This window comes from Cavia porcellus, unplaced genomic scaffold (assembly GCF_034190915.1).
Source record: "Cavia porcellus strain 051 isolate PalLab524CR breed Dunkin Hartley unplaced genomic scaffold, mCavPor4.1 scaffold_11, whole genome shotgun sequence".
Lineage (NCBI taxonomy): Eukaryota > Metazoa > Chordata > Mammalia > Rodentia > Caviidae > Cavia > Cavia porcellus.
In genome coordinates this window covers 55,501,457-55,527,950 of record NW_026947494.1, presented here as the reverse complement: position 1 = coordinate 55,527,950, position 26,494 = coordinate 55,501,457, and the positions used below count along the sequence as shown (strand labels likewise).

Below are 26,494 nucleotides of genomic sequence, written 5' to 3'. Positions count from 1 at the left end.
CACACTTGGGAGTTCTCAGGAACTGCAAAGATCTAAAATAGTAGTTGTATGCAAATAAAATATTTTCGTGAATGTTGTCTCTTTATGCTTGAAAACCTGGGTGTGTGTGGACAAGCAGTATCATCTCATAGAGAAGACGGACCACAGAGCCACTCTCTAGGTTTATAATGCCAGCAACCATACTCATTAGCTCAGTGGTGTTGGGTAAGTGATTTAATCTCTAAATGGTTAAATCATTGTTTCCTATTCTATAAAGTGAGAATAATAGTATTAAACTCACAAGACTTTTTCTAAGGTTATATTAATATTTTCAAGCATTTAAAACAGTGCCTGATATTCTAGACTTAGTGCCCATGTCACTGGTATTTCATACCTAATGGATAATATGATTCTGGATGAATTACTCACTTTCTTCCTAAAAGGCTACTCACTACTGGGAGAAGAAACTGGACAGACTTCAAATTCCAGGTGGACATAGCCAAACACTAAGTCCTGGAACAGTATCTTCAATTCTCCTGTTTTCTTCCCAGAGATTCTTCTCCAGGATAGAAGTAGGCATACTTCTAACATTAAAGCTAATCTTTCCTAGGTTAAAAGTCAGTGAAAAGACACAAGGCCAGAGACATTAAAGCACCTTTTGTTTCCCCAGAATAAATACAAGTCACTTCCCCCTAGTGGCTGAAATATAAAATTAGACCTGCCCCAACCAAAGATGATTCATCAGGGTTGTTGCAATGGAAGTAATTTGGAGGTAAAAACAAGTGGGTAAAAATTCAATTTTAAGTCAATAACAAACCGAATAACAAACCAGTGAATTTTTAAAAAAATAAAACAATCTTAAACATTTCCACAGTGTCACAAATGATTAACTTTAGAACGACAAAAAGAACAACCTTAATTAAATAGAACCTCATTGTAAGTATTTAATACTTACTTCAGTGTCCTCTAAGTATAGCAGATACAATTCACATGATAAATGGATTTTTGTTTCCTTAAGTTTTTGAATGGATGGGGCTCATTAGTTTTACATAATCATCCTTAAAAATAGGACAGCACTCACACTGTCACTCTGCAGTAAAATATTAATCCTACCAAACCAAATATTTGACGTGATCTGTTGGGTTTGGAGTGTTTTCCTAAAACCATTAACTTCTCAGAAGCATGAAGTGGCAAAAAGGAAAAAAAAAAATCACATTTTTCATTACAGCTGTGTTACACGGGAATATATTACAAAAAGAACTGGATTTTATTTAACAGCACTGAAATTATTTTTAGCAGTTTATGTTCTAAGCCATTTCAACCACATAAGCATCCAGCGTTTTGGAAAGACCCTGGATTTTCAAAAGGTTTTGATATTAAAACCACATTTCTCTTGATTCATCAGCATACACGGAACCCTATATACTGATGAAGGCAGCCTACAACAAACTGTGCAGGTCAGACTCATTTTTCACTTAGACAATCACTGAAGAAGGGTACAAAGGGCTACTTTTTAGACCTAGAAGATCTTCCTAACAGAAGGCTCTCTTGTTTTTTTTTGTATCAACTATGCATACATGCATGTGTACACACACACACACACACACACACACACACACACCTAACTTTCAAAAGCCCAGAAACTTCTGAGTTATGACATAACCATTAAAGAATATACTTTAGGGGCCTGGGGATTTAGCTCAGTGGCATAAGCAACTGCCTTGCAAGCAGGCGGTCCTGAGTTCAATCCCCGGTACTGATAAAAAGGAAAAAGACAAAATATATATATATATATATTTACTCTGGCAACATGGGGCCTCAGAAATCTCAGAAGTCTACATAATTTCATAGTTGTTTAAAATATTGGGAAGTGCACCAGAGCACTGACATACATAGACATATTTTCGTGAAAAAAATATACACATTTTTGGAGAGGGAAGCATAAGAGATTTAGATGTGTCATCTGATGTCGTAGCCATTCACCTATGGGATGACATTCTCACAGCATTTGGGCACAAAGGGCTAGAAATAAACAGGAGGAAAGGCAGCCTAACATATACCCTTGCAAAATTGTCGTAATAAAGATCAATTATTTGTGTGTTTAAAACCTAATGATCCCTATTGCCCGCAGAAATCAAGCCCAGCTTGGGCTCAGTCTCTCTTCCCAGCTGGGTATTCAACACTTCCTGATCCTCCCCAGGAACCAGGCCCCTAGGTTGCGCCACACTTGGGTTCACATGTGTCCTCACTGTACCCCCTGCCTCGCATGACTGTCCTGCTAGGCCCATCCCCCTAAATCCTGCAGCAACTGAATCAGAATTAATCTCTCCATTGGTCAGTTATTATATTAGAGCTAACTGCTTTTGCTCCTTTCTTCCCCAGGGAAGGTCAGAGGCAGCCCAGCCTCTCCTGTGTGGTCATTTTCAGCGATCAATAAATGATGGGAGGATGAATGAGCAGTTCTTCAATGTGTGTCTACAAACAGGTGATTTCAAGTCTTTTTCAGAAGTAGGTGGGAGGCAAGAAATAAATGAAACTCCTTATAGGAGTCTTTATGACTCTGCTGAACACAGTCATTTTCTTCCTGAGACAATGACATAGGGATTGTGGCCCCACATATGGAACCCAATTTCATCTTCACCTCCATCTTTCTGTCATCCCCATCCTTTATTTCACCTACTCAAATCTTATCCTTCCTTCAAGCTGTGTCTCCTACCTTACCTACTCCAAAGGCATTTTCCAGCTACACAAGCATACATAGACAGGTTACAAATTGAAGGGGAACACACAACTATACTGCAGAAATTATTCCAGGTCTACTGCTCACATAAGGCTGGCACTAAAGACAAACATGATTTGGCAACAGGGAAAGGAAAGGTATCTCAAAGGATGGTACTTAGGTATCTTTCAATGACCAAGAGCCTCAATGTGCTCAGGAGGAAATTCTAGGACCCCTCCAATTACTGCTGTTGTAGCAGTCACTGTCTTTATAAGAAGCCTTTTTTCCTGCCATCTGTATTCTACCTGCTATCACCTACCTGTCTCCCCTCAACCCCTATAAAAGTCCCTTAACTCCATGGCCGTGGAGATTGGCGTAATTTTTCAGTGTCATCTGTCCAGAAGATCACTCTCTTGTTGGACAGTTTCTCTTCATTTTGCTTCTGTGAAGCCATGCCCCTGCTCTTTCCTCTAATCCCTGGCCATGTGTCCTGTAATTCTTCATGTGACATTTAAGTGTGCTGAGTCTCAGGATGTCTGTCCTGGAGCTTCTTCTAGCAAGCTGACTCCATTCAGTCATCCATTCAGGCCCTGTAAACTATCTGCTTGCACATAAGTCTAAACTCTGCTTTTCCAGATCTAACCCTTCTTTGAAAATCCATACTTTACATCTCAGTTTTACCATAGAAAAAACATGCTCTTATTTCCTTCCTTCTCCTACTGTGTTCTTTCCCAAGTTTCCACACCTCTGTAAGCAGATCCACCACCCACTCTTACTCTAGCAGATAATCTAGGAATCATCCCTGATTTGTCTCTTACTCTCACCCTCTTTCCCTGACTCAGGCCCTGGAAAGTCCTAGGCATCCTCCTTTCTGAACACAGCCTGCAGCCACACACGTCTCCCTACTTCCTACTTCAGGTGAAGCCAGCATGACTGTTCATCTAGACTACTCTCTGAGCTCAGGGCACACTCTGTACATTAAGCAGAGGGAACTTTGAGAATGCATGTCAGAGTGTGCTATACCCCTGTATAAGAATCTTAAGTGATTCTCATAGTGCTTAAAGGAAAACACACCTGATCATGCTGACACAGAACATGGCCCTGTCATTTCCTTTCCCTCCCAGGGCCCATAGCACTTTTCTCTACGTGGCTTTTGGCCATATGGCTCTCTATGTGGAATGCTTTTGCTGTCGTAATCCCCTGGTTGTCAGCTCCTGGTCAGAGTTCCCAAGCCACTCAGAGTAAAAGAGGTCTCCTAACTAAGCCCGTATCATTTTTCTGCAGATCACTGTCAGTCTTCATGTTTTCCTCATTTGTTTCTTCCACATCTTTCTCTCCCAACCACTGCGTCCCGGTAGGGTAGAAACACCACAAGCACAGAGACCCTCTCTACACTGTCTGTAACGGTACTGAAAGTCTGGCTCGTAGGAGATGTTTAAAATCGCTTGCTGAAATAAAAGTTCTGTAAAGGAAGTCAGGCTCAATGCCTTAGCTCCCCTGTATCAGTTCTAAACATACTCAGCTGAAAGACTTCGAGATATGTTCTATTTTGCTCTCTATTCTCTTTCATCTACATTTCATGATACTTGTGGCCTCAGTTAACTGATGTCACAGGTTACTTCCTTTTACTTCCCCAGGATTTCTTATAATGCCTCTGTAGAAGGAAAGTCACTACAACCAACCCTGTCAGTGATTTGAAATAACCATATTACAATATTACATAATTATTTTAAACCTTCCCTATCCATCATCAGTTAATAAGAACTATTTATTTACTAGCTACTAACTTGATTCTTACTTCCCTATTATAAAGATGTGCAATTTGGAGCTCAGTGATACTCTGTAAAAAGCTCTAAGACTGCCAATGATGAAACAGCAAGTCACAAAATCTCATGTGTCTTACAAAGGGTAGGTTAGTTAAAAAGTCTCAGAGAGAGGTCTAGGTATGTTGAATCGAATAATCTTCTGTTCAATTGTAAAGCAGCAGCCCAGATAACAGCTTCAGTCAAAGTCATGAGGATAAGTTCCAAAGTCATGCATTCAAATTTCTGAAACAAAGCTGACTTGTGGCCACCTGAGATAGTGGGGAAAAAGACCTTCAATATGACTAATGTCTCCAAAGCAAAATCCATGCATTGGGTCACCCACACATGTTGTATGGAACAGAAACGCTCCACCTATGGCACTTCATATTCTCTTAAAGTAAAAGCTCCATGTAAGTATGAAGGGCACAAAACAGACTCACAGGAAGCACAGGGCTGAACTGCAGGCTGTCTGTTGACCCCAGACAATAAAGTCAGCTCAATGATCACAGCAATACTCTCCACTGAGCTCCCTAAATGAAAATGCTATGCAAGTGTTATGTGCTAAATAAAAGCTATCATTCTATGATGAATGGGATAGCGTTCCTCAATACATATTTTAGTGCACATTAAAACTAAACCTAACTAGTTTAGTTAGTTAATGAACCCTGTGCAATTGGGTAAATTAATCACTAGTAAAAGGGTACAACACTCCAACAGTTGTTTGCAGGCTGGCAACCTCCTCTGAACAAATTGCAGATAGGCACTTTAATGAAGGAGAAAATATGAGCTGGTATAGCTGGAGTCAAATCAGTTCCTGCAGGAGGGAGAGTGCATTAACTGATGTGCTGATATCCTCCCAAAATATCAGCCAGGGAGAACAGCAGGCTGTCAAAGCAAGATGCTGCCACTAAGCTGAGATGGCCTAAGGTTTGGCTTAGCTGTAATATGACATACTCAAGGGGAGCATGAATTTTCTTTCTAATGTCAGCTCTTTAAGTGATTTTTATTGATGTCATTTTTTTAAGGACACACTTGTTCTTCCTGACGATCAACAGGAGATTCCAACAGAATGTCTTGCTGGTTTCAGACATCCATACCTTGATAAACAATATAAATTGCCTGTCATCTTTAAATACTCTTTTGTGACTACTTAATACAGGTAACCATTTCCAGACACACACCTGCCACTTGCACACATCTCCAAGCGCCCCTCCACACCAGGGAGGCACTTGGCCAAATCCTTAGCAGAATCAACTTCAGTCTCCTGATGGAAAGAAAAATGGAGATGTTAAAAGTGAGCATTCTTTCACATACAGTGATGCTCAAAGCTGATGATGTTATAGGAAAAAACATTTCTTCTTCTGAAAGTTAAGGTATATGAGGCAATTATGGAACAAGAAACCAGATTTTGGCTTTGATATTTTCTAGTTTGTGAGTCTGTTTGACAAGCTACTTAATCTCTGTATATCCTGAATTCCTCATTTTTAAAACAGAGAGAACACTCCAGAATAACTTTACCTAATCTATATATTCCCTCAGAGTCAGAATCTCAACTATTAGGACTGCCTCAAACGCTATAAACAAATAATAAGATAAAGTTCAAATACACAATCAGTAAGCATGACTTCATTGGGCTTTCACAAGGATTAAGAGCTGGTACATGAGAAGAGTTCCTGAATTGGAGAGCCCTTCACAATAACTGAGCCAAATTGACCTTGGCAGAGAGGCAGAGTTTCTCATGGTTCCCCAGGAGTGATGCCACTACACAGCCCTCAGAATCAAAGTGGGTCAGAGAGGCTCTTGAAAAACGAAATCCCAAATTTCAGTGGTACAAAACTAAGCCTGGCCCTAGCCTGTGTTCTCTGGCTACCCCAGATCAATTCATAGGGTAATGGAACTAAGCTGTCGAGATCAGTAAGGGAAAAAGGGTTTCTCTACAAATCCAAAGCCCCTGGGCAATGTGTGTGGAAATGAATTCAGGGATGTTAAAATTGCTAGGACTCCTCAAGCTCCTTACTGGCATTTCAGTGCCAGTTAGAGGACACATTTTACACTGGTAAATCTATGGTCCAGCTGCTGTCCCTACTCCTCTCACTACCACAGGAAGTACTGTTGATTGCTTATTAATCTTGTGGTTAGCTGCTAAGTCCCAGGTGGAGACTCAGAATCCTCCTCAACACAGGCTAAGAACAGATCTTACAAAGTAATCATCAATATTATCACTACTTAGTATCAGGAAATACTAGAATAATGAGATCTTTATCTACAATCAAGTATTTTTACAAAACAAAAATTTCTCTTTTGGGCCGATAATTTCCAATAAATCAAACACCAATATTAAAAAATTGCATTCCCTAAACTAAAATATCCAAGTATTCTAGGTTATATTTTGCATTTATTCACACTAGGAGGCTTAAAAATAAGCAGTGCTTCTCTCACACAATCTACTATATTTTAAGGTACATAGAAAAGACAGCAGGTTACAAAATTTTGGCTTAAAAACTTCTGTGCCCAAGTGATCTCTCCCAAGCTCAACTGTATATTTGGGATCTTAGTCTAGCACTTGAGCATCCTCCTGGTTTTTTCTGGAGGGAAGGAAAAGGAAAGGAAAGTTGAAGGGAGGGGAGAAAAGGGAAGGGAGGAATGGATGGAAAAGGAAAAGAAAATAAAAAAGAAAGGTTTGAGCAGCAGACTGCCTTGTAATCTACCTCTTTATGTGAGAGGGAGAAATTTTTATGTCTGTTATAATTTCTCAGATTTTCCAGTATCTAAAGCAGATGGATCTGTTCTTGACTCACCCAGAGTACATGTGCTTTATGGCAAGCCAAAGTATTTGTTCTATAACTGTAGGTAACTTGGAGCTAAGCAATAGAATGTTGCGAAGAGTGATATTTGAAAAGCAAAGAGAATATACAAAGTATACATTTCTCTGGGATCCAGCTCTACCTTAATTAAATCACTGCTGGAAAGCAATGTTCTCGCAAAATATGCAGAAGGTACACTCTGTACTAGACCACAATAAGGACGCCCTTGTAAGATACTTTCACCCTATCTGATGAGTCCTTAAGTCCATCAGTCATTATCATAAAGGTTTCCTATAAAGATCCAAATGAAGACACAGCTTCAAAACAAAACAAAAAAACCCTTTCTTTAGTTAGACAGAGGGATCAAACATGCCTTACTGTTTGTTTTGACTACCAAGAGATTCTCAGTTTAATTTACACTTCAATTGCACTAGTAATCTTACTCAAGTATTACACATAAAAGAATTATGGATATTTGAGTTTTGTTTATCTTTAATTTGATACATATGTTTGAATTGTAAACCACCTCAAATCTTTTTGAAAGGACATGGGTATAAATCATAACAAACAGCCAAGCAAAAGTGATATTACACATCTAGCGTCATGACTCTGGCTGGCTGTTCCAAGGAAGTTAGCCCTGACATTTAGAGCAGTTAGCTCTGCCAGATACGCACATCGGAGCCACTGTCAGATAGACAGTTATTTCCCCCTGGCCACCCAGATGTAAGTCAAAAGTGATGAAACAATTTTTTACGTCCAAATAGAATTTTATGTCCAGCCAGCACTTTGAATTTAGGAAGGTATGTATTCCTCCCCAGATGACATCTACAACGTTACATTACAATCGTACATGACAACGATTGTCTCTTGACAAATTAAATACGACAACATTCAGAATGACTGTGCGCCACGCAGGCCGATGCATAACTGTTTGTACTCACAATCTGCATACTCCTCCAAGCTGGATGAATCCACATGTACACACTCACATACTCTTAATGGATTTGTAAGCTACAGGCCTAGCAGAGCTTTGACAACTACTGTTTATCACAAAGCTTAATGACAATGTCTGCATTGCCTATGAGATAATTAAATTATCGCCAGAAAGTTCAGCATTACAGGTGTCAAAGTGTTCTCAAAAGTAACTCATTTGGTTTCCTGACAGTCAACTTGATATGTTAACAAGCTTCAATCCCACACAGCCTGGGTTAGCTCAGCAGCCCAATTCTAGTAGTAGAAAGAGCAGACAAATGTGTCCCTGTCCCCATGGTAGGGATCCTTCACCAGCTTCTGGGGTATCTCTTGGGGACCCAGAGAACAGAGATCAACTTTGGAATTTCAGACTATGCAAGTGTTTTGCTAGACATGAAACCCAGACTGACATCCTAGCTAACTGAACTCAGTGGTCTCACTGCAGGTCAAAGCTGAACATAATTTTGCAGATGTCCCAGTGGAACGGAAATCTGGCCAGTCTCTGTTGCTGGAACCACACTTCTTTTCCTAAGTCCAGGCTCAAACCACAGGACCGTGGAGCAAAACAGATTCTGAAGAGCATCTGCCTCCTAACTTGCGATGTGAAAGAGGCTCTGGGTCTCTGTTGATAGCTCTGTACCTCCACCCACATGAGCCATGGAGCTCTAAACACATGCCCTAGCTCTGGACGCATCTTCAGCAGCAGGCTGGAACTTACTCCTGAGCTGTAAGGCCAGTGTTCTCAGAGTTGATAGCACCATACACATCGAAAGGAGGCAAAAGTGCTCTTTAAAAAACTGATGTTTGTCCCTACTTCTCTCTGGGCTGTCACAGTTTTCACACATGTCTCTCTGTCTAACTCTTGGAATGCTGGCCTAATGGTCAGGGAGAAAGGTCCAGCCTGCTGCTAAAAATGGGTCCAGAGCTGGGGCATGTGTTCAGCGCTCCATGGCTCGTGTGGGTGGAGGTACAGAGCTATTAACAGAGACTCAGAGGCCTCTTCAAGTTGCAAAGTCTCCACGCTCCTTTGCAGCTTACAAGTGCTATCCAATGCCTCCCACCCTTCAGTGGCTCCTGCTAACTTTAATTTCATCACATACTTGGTGTTCCTCCTACCTCATCTCAGTGATACCTTTCTAGTTTGGTTCTATAGCATTCTTTTCTCTTTTTCTTTTACAGTTATTTTACAGCTCCTTTACTTCCTCCACTTTATCCATGCCAGGCTTCTCCAGTGCAGAAATCCCACTCCACGACCATGTTCATCAGTCCACTTTCCACTGAAGATGAAAAATCTTCAGACCCACCTTAAAATGAAGAAATGAAACTCAAACTGGCACGTGAAACACTTATATAGTCCATTCCCAACCTTCCTTCCCCTCTAAAACCCTTTCTACCCACTCTATTTTGTGTAAACTCTCCAGCATAGAACAAGCTGGCTTATTTCCATCCTTGAACATATTTCCACCATTTCTCTGATTTTCACTCCTCTGTTCATGCCCAGCGACTTTCTCTCCCCCTCCTGCTTGCTCCCTAAATGACCTCTATAGTCAAGTTCAAATCCGGCTCCTAAATGCCCATATGCTCTGGCCATACCATTCATATACAAAACTGTATATTTTATTTTTCCAATGGTCACTCAAAGCCAAAATAAACTCACAATAAAGTGATATCCCCTTCCCTTCTTGGTTCCTCTCTTCAAGCAACCTAATAAGAGTCCACTATATTTGCTGACTGGTTCACACGCTGTAACTTAAACTACTTTTAAGAACACTTCCAAAAGTAATGATTTTAAGCCACAGAATAACTGGAATGGTGTATTCAGGCATTTACGTCTTTTCTAGATCTGATTCTCAGCGCTACAACCCATTCAAGGGCTACTCAATTTTGGAGATGCTAAACAGACAGTATGACATTGAGAGGGAAGAAGAGAATTCCTAACTGGAAAATTATTTTTGATTTTAGTGTTATGTTAAAATGATAACAGTACTTTCAGAGTATATCTTCCCTCATGTTCATTGATGGTGAAACTCAGGAATGTGTGCATATAACTAAATAATGCCTCAAAATAAGCCATATGAAAATTAATATATGTGATTTTACAATACTACTACATTGGGCAACTTATTCAATACTGAGAAAATAAAATATATTTTCAAGTTACAAAGCAGCACATAATAGAATTGGAAAATACTTACTAGAATAACAGAAGTCCCAAATTCTGAATTCAAATCCTTTACAGTCACTACTACTTTCTCAACATGCCTCTAGGATGCAGGATACCCAGAATTGATAATCCAACAAAACACATTCTCACCCAAAGCTGTATTTTCACAAAACAATAGTGTCAAATGGAATTTCATTTGCTTCCATCACTGTAGTTTATTCATTTTTCTCTTCAGGAAGAAACAGAAGGCAAAGTAAACTCAAGCATAATCTTATGGGGACATTGAGGTGGAGCAGGGACTATGCCCATGCAGCTGTTATGAGGGTCTGAACCCAACAGTGCCAACAGACTGAGTGAAAAAAGTCTCGCATAGAGGCAGCGGTATTTCCCCCCCAAACATCTGCAGTAATGAATAAAATGTGACTTCGTAAACTTTGTTCACAGTAATTTCTCCCTTCTATATTTTCACAAATCAAGAAAAATTCAATCAAGGGATCACTAGAGGTGTTCTAGAAATGCCTGACATTAACAAAGTTTCCCATTTCCACAAAAGGGAGATGGTCTCTCCCTGAATTTCCACAAAGGGTGCTGCCACAGAGTTCTGGACTAACTGATGCTCTCAGTCCTCTGGTCTCTGCTCAGCATCTATAAAATTTAGTTCCACTTATAGCTCCCATTGCCACTGACAAAAGAGAATAGACCCAAAGGTGTTGAGACTGGTGGTCAGTGGCTACTAAAAATGCTCAGAGGAGCCACCCATACTCTATTTCAGGTCCACTAAGCTAATCTGGAAGCCCACATGATCAAGGAACCCACACAGTGCTGGCAAAGCATGGCTAAGCCTGAACCACTTTATAATCCCAACACCCCAAATATTCAGATCTTCACTGCCCACACACTAACTGTTCTGATCTTCTTGTCGGATGCCACAGTCTAGGGATTCTTTCCTCTGTCCCCTTCTGGGGTGAACCTGCAGAGTACTGTGCACAAGCACCTGGCTCTTTTCTCTGTTGGCAGAGGGCATGGCATGAGATTGTCATCTCTGTACTTGGGCTATCACGCTATGTTCACACGGGTTCCCTGGCTGTTTCCCACAGAAGTCCAGTTGCTCCCTGGGGAAGGGCTGTGATCCGCCTCATCTTCATCTTCCCAGTACCTAGCTCACACAAGCAAACTGACTGCTGAGTAAGTTAGCAAAGTCCAGACTCTGGAGTAAGAAGGGATTAATAGCAGAGGAGACCATGAGGACCACGATGCCTACAGCATGGGCCTGCAGAAGGCCTGTATTGGTCAGCTTCCCATTGTTGGAACAAAATGCTTGACAAACATAACTTAAGAAAAAAGATGCATTTTGGCGGTAGTTTCAGAGGTTCCCATCCATGGTCAGCTGGCTCCACTATTTTCAAGCCTGTAGTGAGGCAGAAATATCCTGGCAGAAGGGCTCTGTTGAGGAAAGCTGCTCACCTCATGGCAGCCAGGAAGCACAGTGAGAAGGAAAGAGCCAGCGAGGAAGGGGCACTTCAAAGCCATGTCCCCCGTGCCTGTTTCATGCAGTTTGGGGCCACCTCCCATAGAGCTATAAACTTACCAGTGGGTGAATCCATGTGATGGAATGAAATCAATCATGATCCAGTCACTCCCCACAGCCCATCAACTACCAACTACACCTTAAATACAGTGAGCCTTTTAAAATAACAACCAGAACAAGGGCCTGCCACTGTTAACACCTCTGCCAGGGAGAAAAAAATGAGTCAGTCCAAGTACATTCCTGGTTAATGTCTCAAAGGGCAGAAACTGCAGTCGATCCATGATGTTCTCATGGAGCCCTGCTTGAGGTGTTCTCATACATTTCTGCATGTACTATATCAGGAATCTGCCCTGCATATGGAAAGGATGACCCCATGAGAGGGACTACAGTGGACTGCAAACAAGATAGCATGATGGGCTCTCCTCCACAGGGACGCAGGGACATAGGTGCTCAAAAGCATTCAAAATCTGGAAGGTTAAAAAAGCTCAAGCTTCAAACAGCTGTGATGGTTGGAAACAGCTGGTTATTCTTTGAGTTCTCAAACATCTTTAACCTTTAAGGATGTCTTAGGGTGCCACCTGGCCCACATGTGTCCCTAATTTCTCTGGCCACAGAAGTCTGAGCAACTTCCAGGACCTACATCAGCAGCAGTGTCTGCTGACTGGTGGTTGGGGGTGCTAACAGGAAGGCGCTGCTCTGAAAGCTACCTGGACTAAGAATGGAGACAACTGATCTGAACCATTGGATTTTTCCCAGGCCTTGATCCTTTGTCTTTGAAGTAGATGGAGACGTCCCTTCACAGGGTCATTTGGTGGTCACAATACAAAGAAGAAAATGCAGTTTATTGCCGCATTTGTTTACCGGGGTATTATAACAAATTACCATCAACTCAGCAGCTTAAAACAACAGACATTTACTCTCGCAGCCTGGAGGCCAGAAGTCTGACATTAATACCAAAAGGCCAAAAATCAAGGGATGAGCCTGCCATGCTCCCTCTGGAAGCTCCAGGAGAGAATCTGTTCCTGGTCCCTCCCAGCTGCTCTGTGTGTCAAGACTCCCTCTGCCCTCTCTCTTATAAAACACTGTGATGGGATTTAGGGCCCATCATATAATCCAGGATAATCTCCCCATTTCTAAATTCTTAACCATATCTTCAGAGAGCAGAGACTCTTTGTAAGAAAGGAAACATTTACTGGTTTCGACATCTAGGATCTGGTATCCTGGGGCCACAACTTGGCCCACCACACGAATCAATCACATTGAAGTATTTATGACTTTCGTTCCATATTGTTTTCTGAAATCTGATCCTCTCAGCTAGAACAGAAATTCTTTAAAGACAAGAGCCAGTTCATTCTTTGTAAGTCTTGTGAAGGCTTTCAAGGTATCATGTATGGAACAAATAGATTTGTTTGCATTTAGAAAATTCATCCCTTCTTTTACGCAGTTTTTAGTTCCCAGCATTAGATTCCATGCAAAAATTATAACATAGTCAAGTGTTTCATTTTCTAAATTTCTAAAATAGCCAGACCTTCTGTTCAGAGAAGGAGGATCTGCATCCTAAACGCTTCCACTATCAACTGCCAAGTGCCTGCAGTGAGTGCCATTTGTAAAGCATTGTTAGCAACAGTTCGAATACTTCCAGAATCCAACGGCAGCAGAGCAACTCAGAGCAAAATTCCAATGAACTCCAGATGGAAGCCTGTGAACCCCTTGCAGTCAGTCCGATACATCTCAGTGTTAAAAAAAATAGAAAGACAACCACAGCTAATCTAGAAGGACTGATGGGGCCCCTACATAGGCAAAACCATCCACCTCTTTAAGAAGCATTTGTTGAGATTGTACTATATATCAGATGGTAGCGCCCAGCTAGCAAACAAAATAGGCAAGTCCCTGACAGCTTGAAAATCTCATTCTAGCTGGGTTTGACAGTCAGCAAACAAACAAACGAACAAACATGCTTGATTTTTATTTTTATTAGTACATGTGTGCACTACATAATGACTACATTCATTATGGGGAGAAGGTACATGTGCATAACACAACTTAATTCTTTGCACATCCACTTTCCTACTAAAGCAAATCTCACGAAGCAGGGGAAGGGACAGTGGTGGGTACTCACACAGTGGCTGAAGTGGCTGCTCTGTCCCAGGAACATTTAGTACAGACCAAAAGGAACTGAAGGAGTGAACTACTTGGGTACCATGTGTGTGTTCCTCTAACTGTTCTGGACAGCTAGAACATCTTGTTGTACTACAAAATGACGATGACCTCAAAGACTAATAGAGTCATGTCAAAAGGACCCAAGAGTCAGCTTTTCGAGGCTGTTTGCTGATGAATTTAAGATAACATGGCCACCAAAAAGAAGTATGAGGGTTATATTTTTTTTCTTCTTTGAAAAAGGTAGAAGTCAATAGTACTATTCCTAAAAATAAGGTGGGAGAAATTCCTTAACTGAAGAATAAAAGAAAATAACAACTAGAAAAGTATGATAATCTGCAATGTAATAACTAATTAAAGTGAGGCCATCAATGAATGCAAAATGTACTGGATGAAATCTTGTAGGAAAAGGATACACAAGATTACATAATAAAGCAAACGGATATCAGTAAATGGAAAAATCTCGCCGACACCAGGCTTTGGGATTCTGGATGTGAGGCAGGACATCTCCTTCCTCCCCATTTCTTGCTAAAAATGCTTAATCTGCATGCAGACACAATAACCATGCTTCCAAAATGTCACTGTTCTGAAAAGACAAAAGAGAACTTTCCAAGGTAAAGCAGACTGATGAGATTGTGAATTCAAAGGTAATATTTAATTTTAAATGGATCTTGTATGGAAGAAAGAGACAGAGACAGAGGGAAAGAAAAGGAAAAACAAAAGAGAAAAGAAAAGGACTACTGGGGCTGGGGGTGTAGCTCAGTGGTGGATCACTTGTTTAGCATTGACAAGGCCCTGGGTTTTACTCTCAGCACTGTAAACAAAGCAAAACTTTCTACTTTTTATGAATTCCTGAAGATGCTCAACATCAGCTGATCATATAATAATGGACAATTTCAAGGGTAGAATAATGATGGCCTGGTCCTGAAGGAGAATGTACTTGTTCTTAAGTGAAACACGTTTACGTATTTAGGAGTTAAGCACATGAATGTATGCAAAATGCTCAGAAAAAAAACCTTAAATTAAAAAATGTTAAAAAATACATATAGGGGCTGAGAGGAAGAAAGGGGAGTGAGAAAACAAATGTTCCAAGTGTTAATTGGTGAACATGCTGTTGATTGTACACTTCTTTCAATTTTTTTGAAGGTTTGGAATTTTTTTTTTAAAGGAATAGGAAGAAAATGTCCTAGGAAATAAGGGACAAAAGCTCTGACACAGGAGTATGCTTGGAGTGGTCAAGGAAATGCAGCGTCCAATGTGGCCAGAGGTAAAGAGTGTGGGCCCGCATGAAGCCAGGTCATGGGAGAGGGCAAGAAGCCACTGAAAAGTTTGAAAGGCAGCAGGGACTTAGAAGTCACAAAGATGACTTCAGAGCTGGGTGGAGACGCAATGTAGAAGGGAAGGGTGGACTGAAGCAGGAGGATTGGCCAGAAGGCTATTCTAAAAATCTAGGGGTTTATGTGAGTAGGTATGTATGTTTGTACCTATGCATGTGTACCAACTCTCCAAGATGAATATAATTATTATGTATTGCATACATCAATTTAAAAAGAAACATCAGTGCATAGAGAATACAAATAAGTGGATTGGTTAACGATGTTTTTTAAAAATCTAAGGATGAGTAATGGTAGCTCAGATGCAGGTGGTACTGTAGAGTTAATAAGCAAAGCCATGGAGAAGGCAGGATCATCAGAACTGCCCAATCACACATCTGCATGTGCATAATAAAAACTGCAGAAAAAGAAAAGAATTAAAGATGACTTTTGGGCTCATAATTTGACTCATGTAGGTGAAGCAAGACCTGTATTGTTTTAAATAAAGAGAAGAGGAAAAAGAATTCTAAGAGCACGCAAGGAAATAAATGTCCTCCAACTTTGGAGTATTTCCTTGATGTTTTATTAACTGGCACCATTCAGTCAAATAAACTGTCACGGAAAAAGAAGAAGAAAAGTATAAGAATCCATGAAATTTAGCTCATTTTCTTTTCACTAGGGACTATCAGCATGGCTCTTCCAACTTCATCATATCTCCTCAGTCAGTGTCACATGCAATTAGAATATGCAACATCCTCGATAGCAAGGTCGAGTTTTGTAGTTCATTTTGAATGCTGTGTTTCTAAGAACAATAGGAAGGTGATAAAAGTAACACAGAACGCTCATCTTGGAACACTTTACAAATCTTATCTAATTAATTCTCATGACACCTCCAGAAGGTATTATTATCCATGTTACTGCTGGAGAAACTCAAGTACATTGTTTTTAAAATTCTGCATTTTATTACTCCTCTCACTGAGACGACTCTGCTCTGCATATCATCATCAGCACCAGCTTATGCTTTCAAGGAGAATCACAACTTAATTCTCTTACTAACAGGGTAGGTGTTAATGGCTGTATCCACATTTTTTTAACAAAGGGGAAACAACTTTTTTAAAAATGATGTACAAGGTCTTTAATCTAGTCACAAAAATGGAACAGAGGACAGAGATTTCCCACAACACACACACACACACACACACACACACACACGCACACAGACACCCCCAAGTAATTTTATTATTTGCCTCAAGAAAATCCAGTAAGAGATAACTGTTAAAGTTCTATAGAGTATAGTCACTTTAATATATTCTAAAATCAAAATTTTAAAAGTTGGTTAAGTGAAGTAGTCATAATATTTGTCCCTGAAAAAATAAAGAATATAAATCAGTATCATGGTTTATATCTGGATGTCTGCCACAAAACCTCATGTGCTCATAGGTGGGACTTGGGAGGTGATTGGATTATGAGGTATGATGCTTATCAGCGAATTAGTCTATTCGTGAATTTGTAGCTAAATATGATGCAGGTAAAGCCAAGCTGGGTCATGGGGGCATGGCCTAGAAAAGTCCATTTCCCTCTCTTGTCCTTTTATCTTCTCTTTGCTTCTGAAGCTCTGCTTCCTACTATGTCCTGAGCTCTTTCTCCTGTGTGCCACCCCTCTGCCAAGCCCACCTGCCTGAGAGTCAGCCAACTACAGTCTGAAACCTCTACAAACCATGAGCCGAAATACGCCTATCCTCTTTTCAACTGTGAGGGTTGGGAACTGCATCTCAGCCACAAGAATGCAACACATACATACAGTAATGACTATTCTGAGTTCGGGGGCCAAAGCAATGTTTATAGAGGGGTGGTAAAGGAAGTGTTCTGGCTCTTTGCAAATGTGAGGCTTCTTCAGGCCTGCGGAGTCTGCTCCCCTAATGCGCTCAAAAGACCCACAGAACATCACATGCAGTCATGTTAAGAACATTGCCATTCTCGGATTGGCAACAAGCCAGTACCAGCTGAAGAAATAGGCAAAGTCTGCTAAGACTCAAGCAACATGGATATCACAGTCCCAGGGGCCCCTGGCCTGGTTTCCAAAAGAATCCAATTTAACCCTAATTACATCACCTAAGTTCTGTTTAAAATAAGATTTTTTTTTTAAATGGAAAGATACACAGGGCTCTGTGTGGCAAAACACAGCCTTACCTCCCACTCCCATAGATACACTTTGGTCAGGACTGAAAAATATGTTGGAAGCTCAGCAGAGGAGCTCCAGACTGAACAATAAAATCTCTTCCCTGTTGCAAATGGGGTACTATTCTCCAAAATCCAACTTATAATGACCATAAGCTGAAGCTAGATGATAGCGTGGACACAGGACAGGGACACAGGTTCTTCAGCTGGCTGTCTAAGTGACACGAAGCCTGAGACACACACACACACACACACACACACACACACACACACACACACACACACAGAGGAAGGTGGATATAATTAGTTGTTCAAAATCGGAGGACTTGAAAGTAAAAGGGGGGAAAAAAGAAAGTAAAAGGGGGGGTACTTTTAATAATCTCACTGGGACAAATGCCTATATCAATCCAAACCTGGGCAAACTGGTCACCATAGATGAGTTTCTATGCCTCAATTTTCTATGCCTCAGTTTTCAAATCTATAAAATGAACACATATTTGCCTCTCAGGTGCAGGGTGGGAACTACATGAGTTGATAAATGTAAAGCATCAACACCACAAGGCACATTGCAAGCTCTCTACCAACATGAGAAATTTAAGCTGCTATGCAGGCCAATATCTGGGTTGATAATCTTGGCCTTTAATTCCAGTCAGCAGACCAAACAGAACAGCGAATGTGCAATAATAGGGGGCACATGAGAGAAAAATTGCGAGTCATCATGACCAACAGGGCCGAGGGCTGCTCTTGGGGCCTGTGACCTGTTTGCAGCTATGCATGTCCACTAAGGCTCTGTGAGGACGAATGTATTCCACAGGTCTTGACAGCTCTGCTTGCCACCTGACCTTGTGAGATTTTGTCCCCAACCAGGCTTGCCAACTTTACAGCAGATGAGCTTATAATGTACACTGAAAAAGTAACACATGTGAAAAAACCAAAGGAAACCATCTAAGTGTGTTTCTGCAGCAAAAGCATGATACGCATCCTTCCCCATTACTGCTTACCCCATGAGGTCCACCTCTCAGCTCTCCCATCTCTCCCGCTGGAGTATCACAATTACATAACCTCATTCCTCCTTTATATTCTTACAATCAACAGCAGTCTCTTGGTGGTGGCACCTGCAAAAGCCAGGTGAAGCATGGAACAGTGCTAACTGACCTGTGCACACGTCCCCTGCAGCCGCTCCAGTGAGATCTCAGACCACAAATCTCCCCCTCTCTGCTCCCCACACAGCCACAGAGCCAGCAGTGTATGTGCTACCCAGCTCACTTATGCTTCTATGGTAAAGCCATTCCTCACAGGGTCTGCGCTGCACAGATTTGGCACTAGTTAACAATTCAGAAATAAAACTCAGGATGCACAAGGCAATTCATTAAACCATCACATTCACAAAAGCACAGGAACTGGTGTCTGTAGTGTACAGAGAATTTACCATCTGGAGCAGCTCCTCCAGATTTTTTTCAAGGTTTCCTACAAAGTGAGAGGGAGGAGCGATAGAATAAAAGAGCCAAACAGTCCTACTCATCCTGTAAAGTAAATGAAACTAAAAGGATATAGTGGTTTAGCAGTCAGGTGACTTTCCCAATCATACACATTTCTAGAGAGATGGAGACAGGAAATCAGAACATACTGCCATGTGTTTGGTAAACACTAAGGCTGCAGCTCACCATGGCAACAAGGCAAGTGACAGGGAACAACCAGCTGTGGGTCCCCACTAACCTTTCCAGCAGCAGCAGGACAAATGCACCAGCTCTGACGGAACTGGATGAAGTGAGAACTGTCCTCCATGGCCTCCTCTGTTAAGCTACTGTCTGCCTTTCCTTCCAGCACTTCCAAGACTACCATACACCCCACTCTTACTAATCTGAAGTCACTGCACTAGACACGATTAAGCTATGATTCTTACGTTATCACTGAAGTAGGAGATTCACAGATTAAGACAACAAGGGTCCAAGAAGTTCTCGACTTGCTCAGGGTCACAGAGCTCGTACGTGTGGGCACACTAACCAAGACTCAGGTGCTATGACTCCTACTGTGTTGGATACCAGAGTCCAGTTCCTCCAGGCTCAGCCATGTGACATGGATGCAGGTAGCTGGGGTCCATTCTAGAGAACAAGAACCCATAAATAAAGGGCAACAGCAACCCAAGTGGAGACAGAATGTCACCATGAGTGAATATGGACTCATTGAAGGCATTCAGTATTTCAGATGTAACCCCTAAACCCCAAATCAAAATTTTCTTCTTGCTTCAAAATGCATACAATGACTGCTTAAGTTATTTAGTATCTAGTGTTGATGCTCCTCAGTGCACAATGGCGTTATGTCCCGGTTAACATATACTCAGCATACCTAAGCTACTGAACATACTAGCTCAGCAACACAGCACATTGTCACATTCAGCTGTTCCTCCTCATGATCACAGGGCAGACTGGAGGCACCTAGAATCACAAGAGAACATCCTACCACACAGCACTAGCCCAGGAAAAGAGCCAAACTCAAAATTCAAAGTATATTTTCTATTGAATGTATATTGCCTTTGTACAATGGAAAAGTTGATAAATTGTTAAGTTGAACATTGCGTGTCAGGGATTGTCCCACCTACCACCAAGATGCTAGGGAGACAGCAATAAGCCAGATGGACAGGCCTCTGCTCCGTGGCTCTCAGTTCTTTCTTCTTCACTCTGTGATTGCCCCATCTCCTAGATTATCTGCTGTGTATCTCACCCTAGCCATGCATAGTCTTCAATATGCTCTGGGATCTACCTGTTATCAGTCATGCTTTCTACTTTGTCCTTCATCCTTGCTTTATTTATAGTTGCTACCTGGTCAGTTTTTACATTTTGACAGCTGTAACTTACAGTTTATGGAAGAATCAAACTGCAAGCCTTACCTTTCAAGGTGTATGGAGCATTTTCCAAACATACCTGGGATGTAACTATCTGTCACATTTTGAGCACAGGTGAGGACATAAGAACAGGTTTGAGTTCCAAGCAATCACATCATTCATTTAATCAATATATATTTATGGCACTACATTAGCTTTGTGTATCAGGCACCACTTTAGCTTTGTGAATATATGTAAGGAAAAAAAATTAAGCTTGTTGTCCTCTTGGAGTTTATAGCACAATGACAATACTCTTCTGAAACTAGTACTACATCCCACTGGTAAAGTGGCATGTGTGTTTTCAGGCAGTGCTGAAACAAAGGGAGACACAGGGAGGGTAAATCCACCTTTTCTTTGCCAACCTTGGCATAGCAGACTGTGTATTTACCACCTCAAGGCTCCAGGAATCAAATAGAGGAGCAAAGAAAAGGATAGGAGATGTAAAAGAGAAAGGAGGAACACAGGCAGGGTGGCAAGTGCTTGGTGGTTTTCATCCACCCCAGTGTTAGGAGACGGAACAGAAACACGAGACCATTGCAGTTCCACAACAGAAATACTGTCACCAGCCTCCAGCTATTTACTGGGGATGAGAGATGCTGGGTGCTACAAAAAAATCATAAAAGGGTACCATGAGGCAGCTTCCTTTGGATTCGTACTATCTAGGCACAGTCCAGCTTCTGAGCCAGCATAGTTCACACCCACATCGCTCAGAAGGCATGGATGTCATCATTACATAAATAGCCCCTAAGTGGTAGTCAGTTGAGAACTAGGGATTGTGGGAAGTCCTGAGTGACTGTGCTGCCTTCAAAGTGGGATATACAGGTGTACTTCATTTCCATATAAGGCCTTAAAGCTCCCTCTGTCTCACTGGTAGCTGATAAAAGTGATAGGGGCTATTTTTGTTTGTGAATGAGTATGTATTTTAAGTCTTTCTCCAGATTTACTATAAGAATAAAACAGAACAAAACAAACAAAAAAGAGTGGCAGGATTTCAAGATGGAAAGGCCTTTGGTCAAACTGTAGGCTAATGCTCTGGTCACTGCAGGAGTGCCATCTGCATCTCTCCAGCCAAGTGGGCGCCTGGCCACCCTGAACTGATGGTCTGATGAGGGAGCCCACTGCAAGCTCAGAGAGTGTCCTACAAAAGTCCTTCCCCTCACACTGAGCCAAAATCTGCCTTGCCACAACTGCCACACAGCAATGCCAGATCTCCTTCCCCAAACATAAATTCTATCCAGCAAGTGAGCTCTGCTGGACGCGACAGACCTCTCCTTCCTGGCCAGCATTCATGAAGCCTGACCTGAGCCCTGCTGGAGATGAAGAGCTGACTCAGGTCGCTACATAGCCTGCCCCCAGGGCTTGACTATGAAAGGAACAGAATCTTTCACCACCGTATTTAGAAACCCTGTGTCAGCACTCAAAGACAGCACTCCTGTCACTCTCCCCAGACTCTCAAACCCCAGTCAGGAATAAAGGAACAAAGAAGAAATCTGACCCACACAGCCAATGGGAGAACAAAATGTGCAGGGATACAATACAGGCCTTATCAGAACAGCAAAACATATTTGGATTGCTATCATTTATAATATTAAACCATCATTTGGGGGTACACTACCAGAGACAGCTAATGCTAGAGTATCAACCAGATTACCTGATCTAGAAGTGGCTCAATATGTTCATGGCCAGACTCATCACTTCTACATTTCTCTTCCCTCTCCTCTCTTGGGTCCCAGTCAAGACATTAGTGCTAGAAGTCTCAATGGCAATTGTCCGTCAAGAATTAGCTACTGAATGCCTACTATGGACATCTGGTGAAAACTTTTGTCACAAAAATTGCTATTTATAAAATTTATTTCCTCTTTTCTTAGATCCAAGTAAACCATATTTAATTAAGGATGGTCAGAATACTGCATTCCCAGGAAAGGGTGGACGTGAGCCTCTTCCAGGTCCACAGTGCAGATCCCTACTCTTCCCTTCCTCTACATGTTGGCACCTAGGACAACCTTGAAGGTCATATGTGAAAGATTTCCCTGGATCCCTGAAGGACTCCATCAAGCAGATCCTCTCTCCAAACTCTTGATCTATGAGTGATAAATGCAATGCTGCTGTATTCAAACATGCATTTGGCAGTTGATTTGTTAGCAACACTGTAACTTATCTCTCTTCTACTTCTCACCCACTTATTCTTTAATAAACCTTTCCATGTATTGAGGGAGGCACTGGGGAAATAAAAGTGATGAAAGAAGGTCATAAGGTCTACATAAACCAGATAATAAAAATTCACTATGAATGATCTCATAGCAGTGTGAATGGCTTAAATTAGTCACAATAGAAAGATGTGGGATTTCATTTGGAGTCCAAGCCTACAACTAAGCTACTTAACCTCTGTGTGTGTTAGCATATTCCTTTATAAGCAGAAATAATATTCTATCCTGTCTCACAGATTAAGTTGAATGAAATCATATATATAAACTACTTGGCCAACCATAGAGTACTTTGTAATTTTTAATTACATTCATTGTAATTGTTCTAATCCAAGACCAGCATCCTCCCTGTAGTTATGCTTAGAATCTAATGTATTCTCCATGCCAATAAGGATACATTTCCACACACTGAATTTAGATTGGTCATTCCTTTCTCAAAAACATCTATGACTCCTAAATGCTTAAATAATGAAAGTCAATTCTTAGCTTAGTAGACAAGGCACTCCATCATATGGTCCCCAATTAATTTTAAGCCCATATTAATCTTTCTGCATCTCCATAGTTTTCTTCTATTCCATCCACCTCATGTTTTATCAACACACATTATTTTATAACATACCATACTTTCTTACCACCTTGATTTTGTTATTTTCTGTCTCTGATTTTTGTCCTTCATTCCCATCCCTCCAAGACTGAACTCCCAAGATTTTTCAAAGTCTTTCTCAGTTCTTAAAAACTTTTCTCTAAAACACATTTCAGAATGTCACCCTCCTCTGCAGCATGATAACATTTCACTGGGTTCTCTTTTCTTCTCCACTGGGGACTTTATTGGAATAGCATCTTTATTTTGGATAGTCAACTATCTTTGGGAGAGAAATATGAGTATTTTGTGAACATATGTGACAGAGGATGAAAAACATTCAGAAGACAGTTCAATTTCTTGTGATTGGATTAGCAAAAACAGACTAACTACAAGAGCAGTAGAATACTCCAGCTAGAGGAAAAAATATTTATATACTTTAAGATCTGTTATATTCAGATGATGCTGTATAAAAGCCATTATGTAAAACTTTCACATTGAAAGTCACTTTTATAATATTAAATATATGATATATTTGTAATAATAAATATAATCCTATCAACAAAAGGGTAGAAACAAAGTTAAAAATCATTAATTCATTTCCCTAGTCTTTTTCTCTTTACGGATTTCAGAATAGACTTACTTTAGAAACCTGAGAGAAACAAATATGCATAACTACCTCACTGATACCATCCAAAGCTTGTAGGTTAGTATTTTTAAGGAAATGGCCATAAGTAAGAAACTTTTCATTTGTTTATATATAAAAAATGATGAGTATGTATTAATAAAAAATTATTTCAGATGCCCTTCTTATCAACCAAAGATTAGTTCTATTTTCTTCCTCAAGATTACAAAAACCTAAACAAAACTGGAGAGTGATGCTAAGTACTTGGTATATCTTCTAATTAGATAAAGGAAGATGCACTATATCCACAAATAGTGAATTCATGAAGTCTATTAGAATATATGCACTGTAATTCAATTCTTAGTAGTGTTTTCTGTCATGAATCCTTAAAAACAAACTGTGCTAAAACACAAGAAGAGTTCCTTAGGAAATTTTCTCTACTAAACAGAGAAAAATGAAATGAAATCAACCTCTCAGTGTGAGGTGGAGGATGCAAGTGGGAATTTAAAAAAAAATTAAAATTGTGAATCTTTTTTGATAACTTATCTTATAAATAATAGCATATAAAATAATTTCTGGCAACAAATACTATGAAACTCTAAACATGAATCAGGAAATTTTTTATAGAAACTTTAATAAGTTGCATCATTATAAGAGATAGATCCAAATTTACAGAATTCATTGCAAATCGTTTAAGAAAGCAACATAAAAAACTGCAATGGACACACAGAAGTCAAACTAATCACCCAACACCAAGCCAAATATTCATAAGATGTAATACATGAAATAAGAACATTTTCTCAATAAGCATCAAAGTCTTCCAATAAATAATTCCACCAATTTCCTCATTCTGTACATTCAAGCTAGAGTAGCATTTAAAGGCAGCATAGTGTAGACTGTAGAGTTCAGAGGACTCAGATCCTGGTAGGCGCCCTGGGGTAACTGAAAGACAGCACAGCCCTGGCAGGCCCTGGAGCGCGCTTACCTCCAGAAGTGAAATGCGATGAGAGGGCTACAAGGACTGCCTGGGCTGGATGGGGTTGGACTCAGGCTCCTTGGAGTGAGACTGCAAGTTAAAATAATGTCATTCCAAGTGGGAGAAATGATTGCAGGAAAAAATAGCATCTCTCACTTACGAGGCTGCATTCCCTTAAGGCCAGAATCACTATGGCAGGATTATCAGTATCACCAGGTAATCATCTAATCACTTGCATCCCTTTTGGCTCTAAAATGCAGAATAAGTCAAAGGCTTCCTGCTGAAATTTACCTTTTAAAAACTACAGCTACCATTTTTTTGTGAGGATTTTTCTCTGTACAAAGCCATTTGACAGGTATCTTCAACATGTGATTTTTACATCAAAGAAAACCCAGTGCCATTTTAAATTGAGTCAACTCTCTTCCAGATTAAGAATTGTTGGCAAATCTCTAGCAGAACTAAATGGAAGTAGTTAGCAGACCATGCAAGTAAAAATTCAGTTTAAATACTGTAGTTTTTAAAAAGTAAAGCAACTAACACTTTCACGTAAGATAGATATGTTTCTTAAGTACTTTTCAGGAAAAATAAGTCTTCCTTACAATAAAAACTCAATAACCTTCTTTTCTCTAATCCTCAGGAGCAACGACTTAAAACAGGCTTCTTATGCTTATATCCATAACAAATAACTTGAGAAATTCTTTCATGTAGCTATCTGTATTACTCTACTTTCCAGAGGGTTTTTTTTTTTTTTTAAAATACAACTATCTGTGGATCATTATAACAGCTTCCCATCCCACACCAATGCATCCAATTCACCAAGTATATTCAGCCAACTCTCAAATATTCATTACAGGTAGCTGGATAGTCTATTCATCATTTTTTCTTTTGATTCCAGGCCTTTCCTCTGATAGGGAAGTAACACAAATTATATATAAGAAGTCTAGCAATAGATCCATCAAAATACAAAGGTACTACTTGACAATTCTCAGATATTTTTATGACAAAATTAAACTAAAAATTAGGTATTATGCCCCCATTTCTTAGGCTGAAGTAATAGACATTACTGCCTTTTAAACAACATCCTGTCTTTCCACAGAGAATGCTTTACATCATATCATGTTTTCCTATCTTAGAAAGGGGGTCTTGGGATGGCGGTGCACAGCGTCTGCTTCAACCTTTTATTAGCAACAGTGGTCAGAACAAAACATGGGTTCACAATCTTTCACAAACATGGGTTCACAATCTTTCACAAAGTCTTAGTGATAACCTTATTTCCTGTTATAGATAATTGAGAGTTGGCTCTGTCTGAAACTGAAATATAATACTATTGTTCAAAGTCATCAAACATTTGATACGACTTGATAACTCCTAAAGTCATTGTTTTGTTTGGTCCCAGCCTTTGGTAAACTAAGGCACAAGTCTCTGTATGCATTTGAATCACATTAAAAAGCTGCTGCTCTTAACCATCATGTACTGGAACTTAGCAGCTCATTGGAAAGCCCTCAGGAATGTCCACTGACACATCTGTCATTTTATCTACAACCTAGACAGCTTTATCCCTTCCAGTCCTAAAATAGATAAGTATAGGTACCATTAACTCCTTGTCTCC

The 26,494-nt window shown here is 40.4% G+C and overlaps 1 protein-coding gene across 11 annotated transcripts in view; it reads right to left on the bottom strand.

The window, feature by feature from the left end:
- The window catches only part of Mast4 (microtubule associated serine/threonine kinase family member 4), a 541,638-nt gene that overhangs the window by 169,638 nt on the left and 345,506 nt on the right, over nt 1-26,494 (bottom strand). The window contains exon 2 of one of the 11 annotated variants that reach the window (XM_013144427.3): nt 24,895-24,975. The exons of the other annotated variants lie outside the window; for them this stretch is intronic. Within the exon in view, the coding sequence (XP_012999881.1) occupies nt 24,895-24,975 (81 nt within the window). The remainder of the gene's footprint in view (nt 1-24,894; nt 24,976-26,494) is intronic. 11 annotated transcript variants of the gene reach the window in all.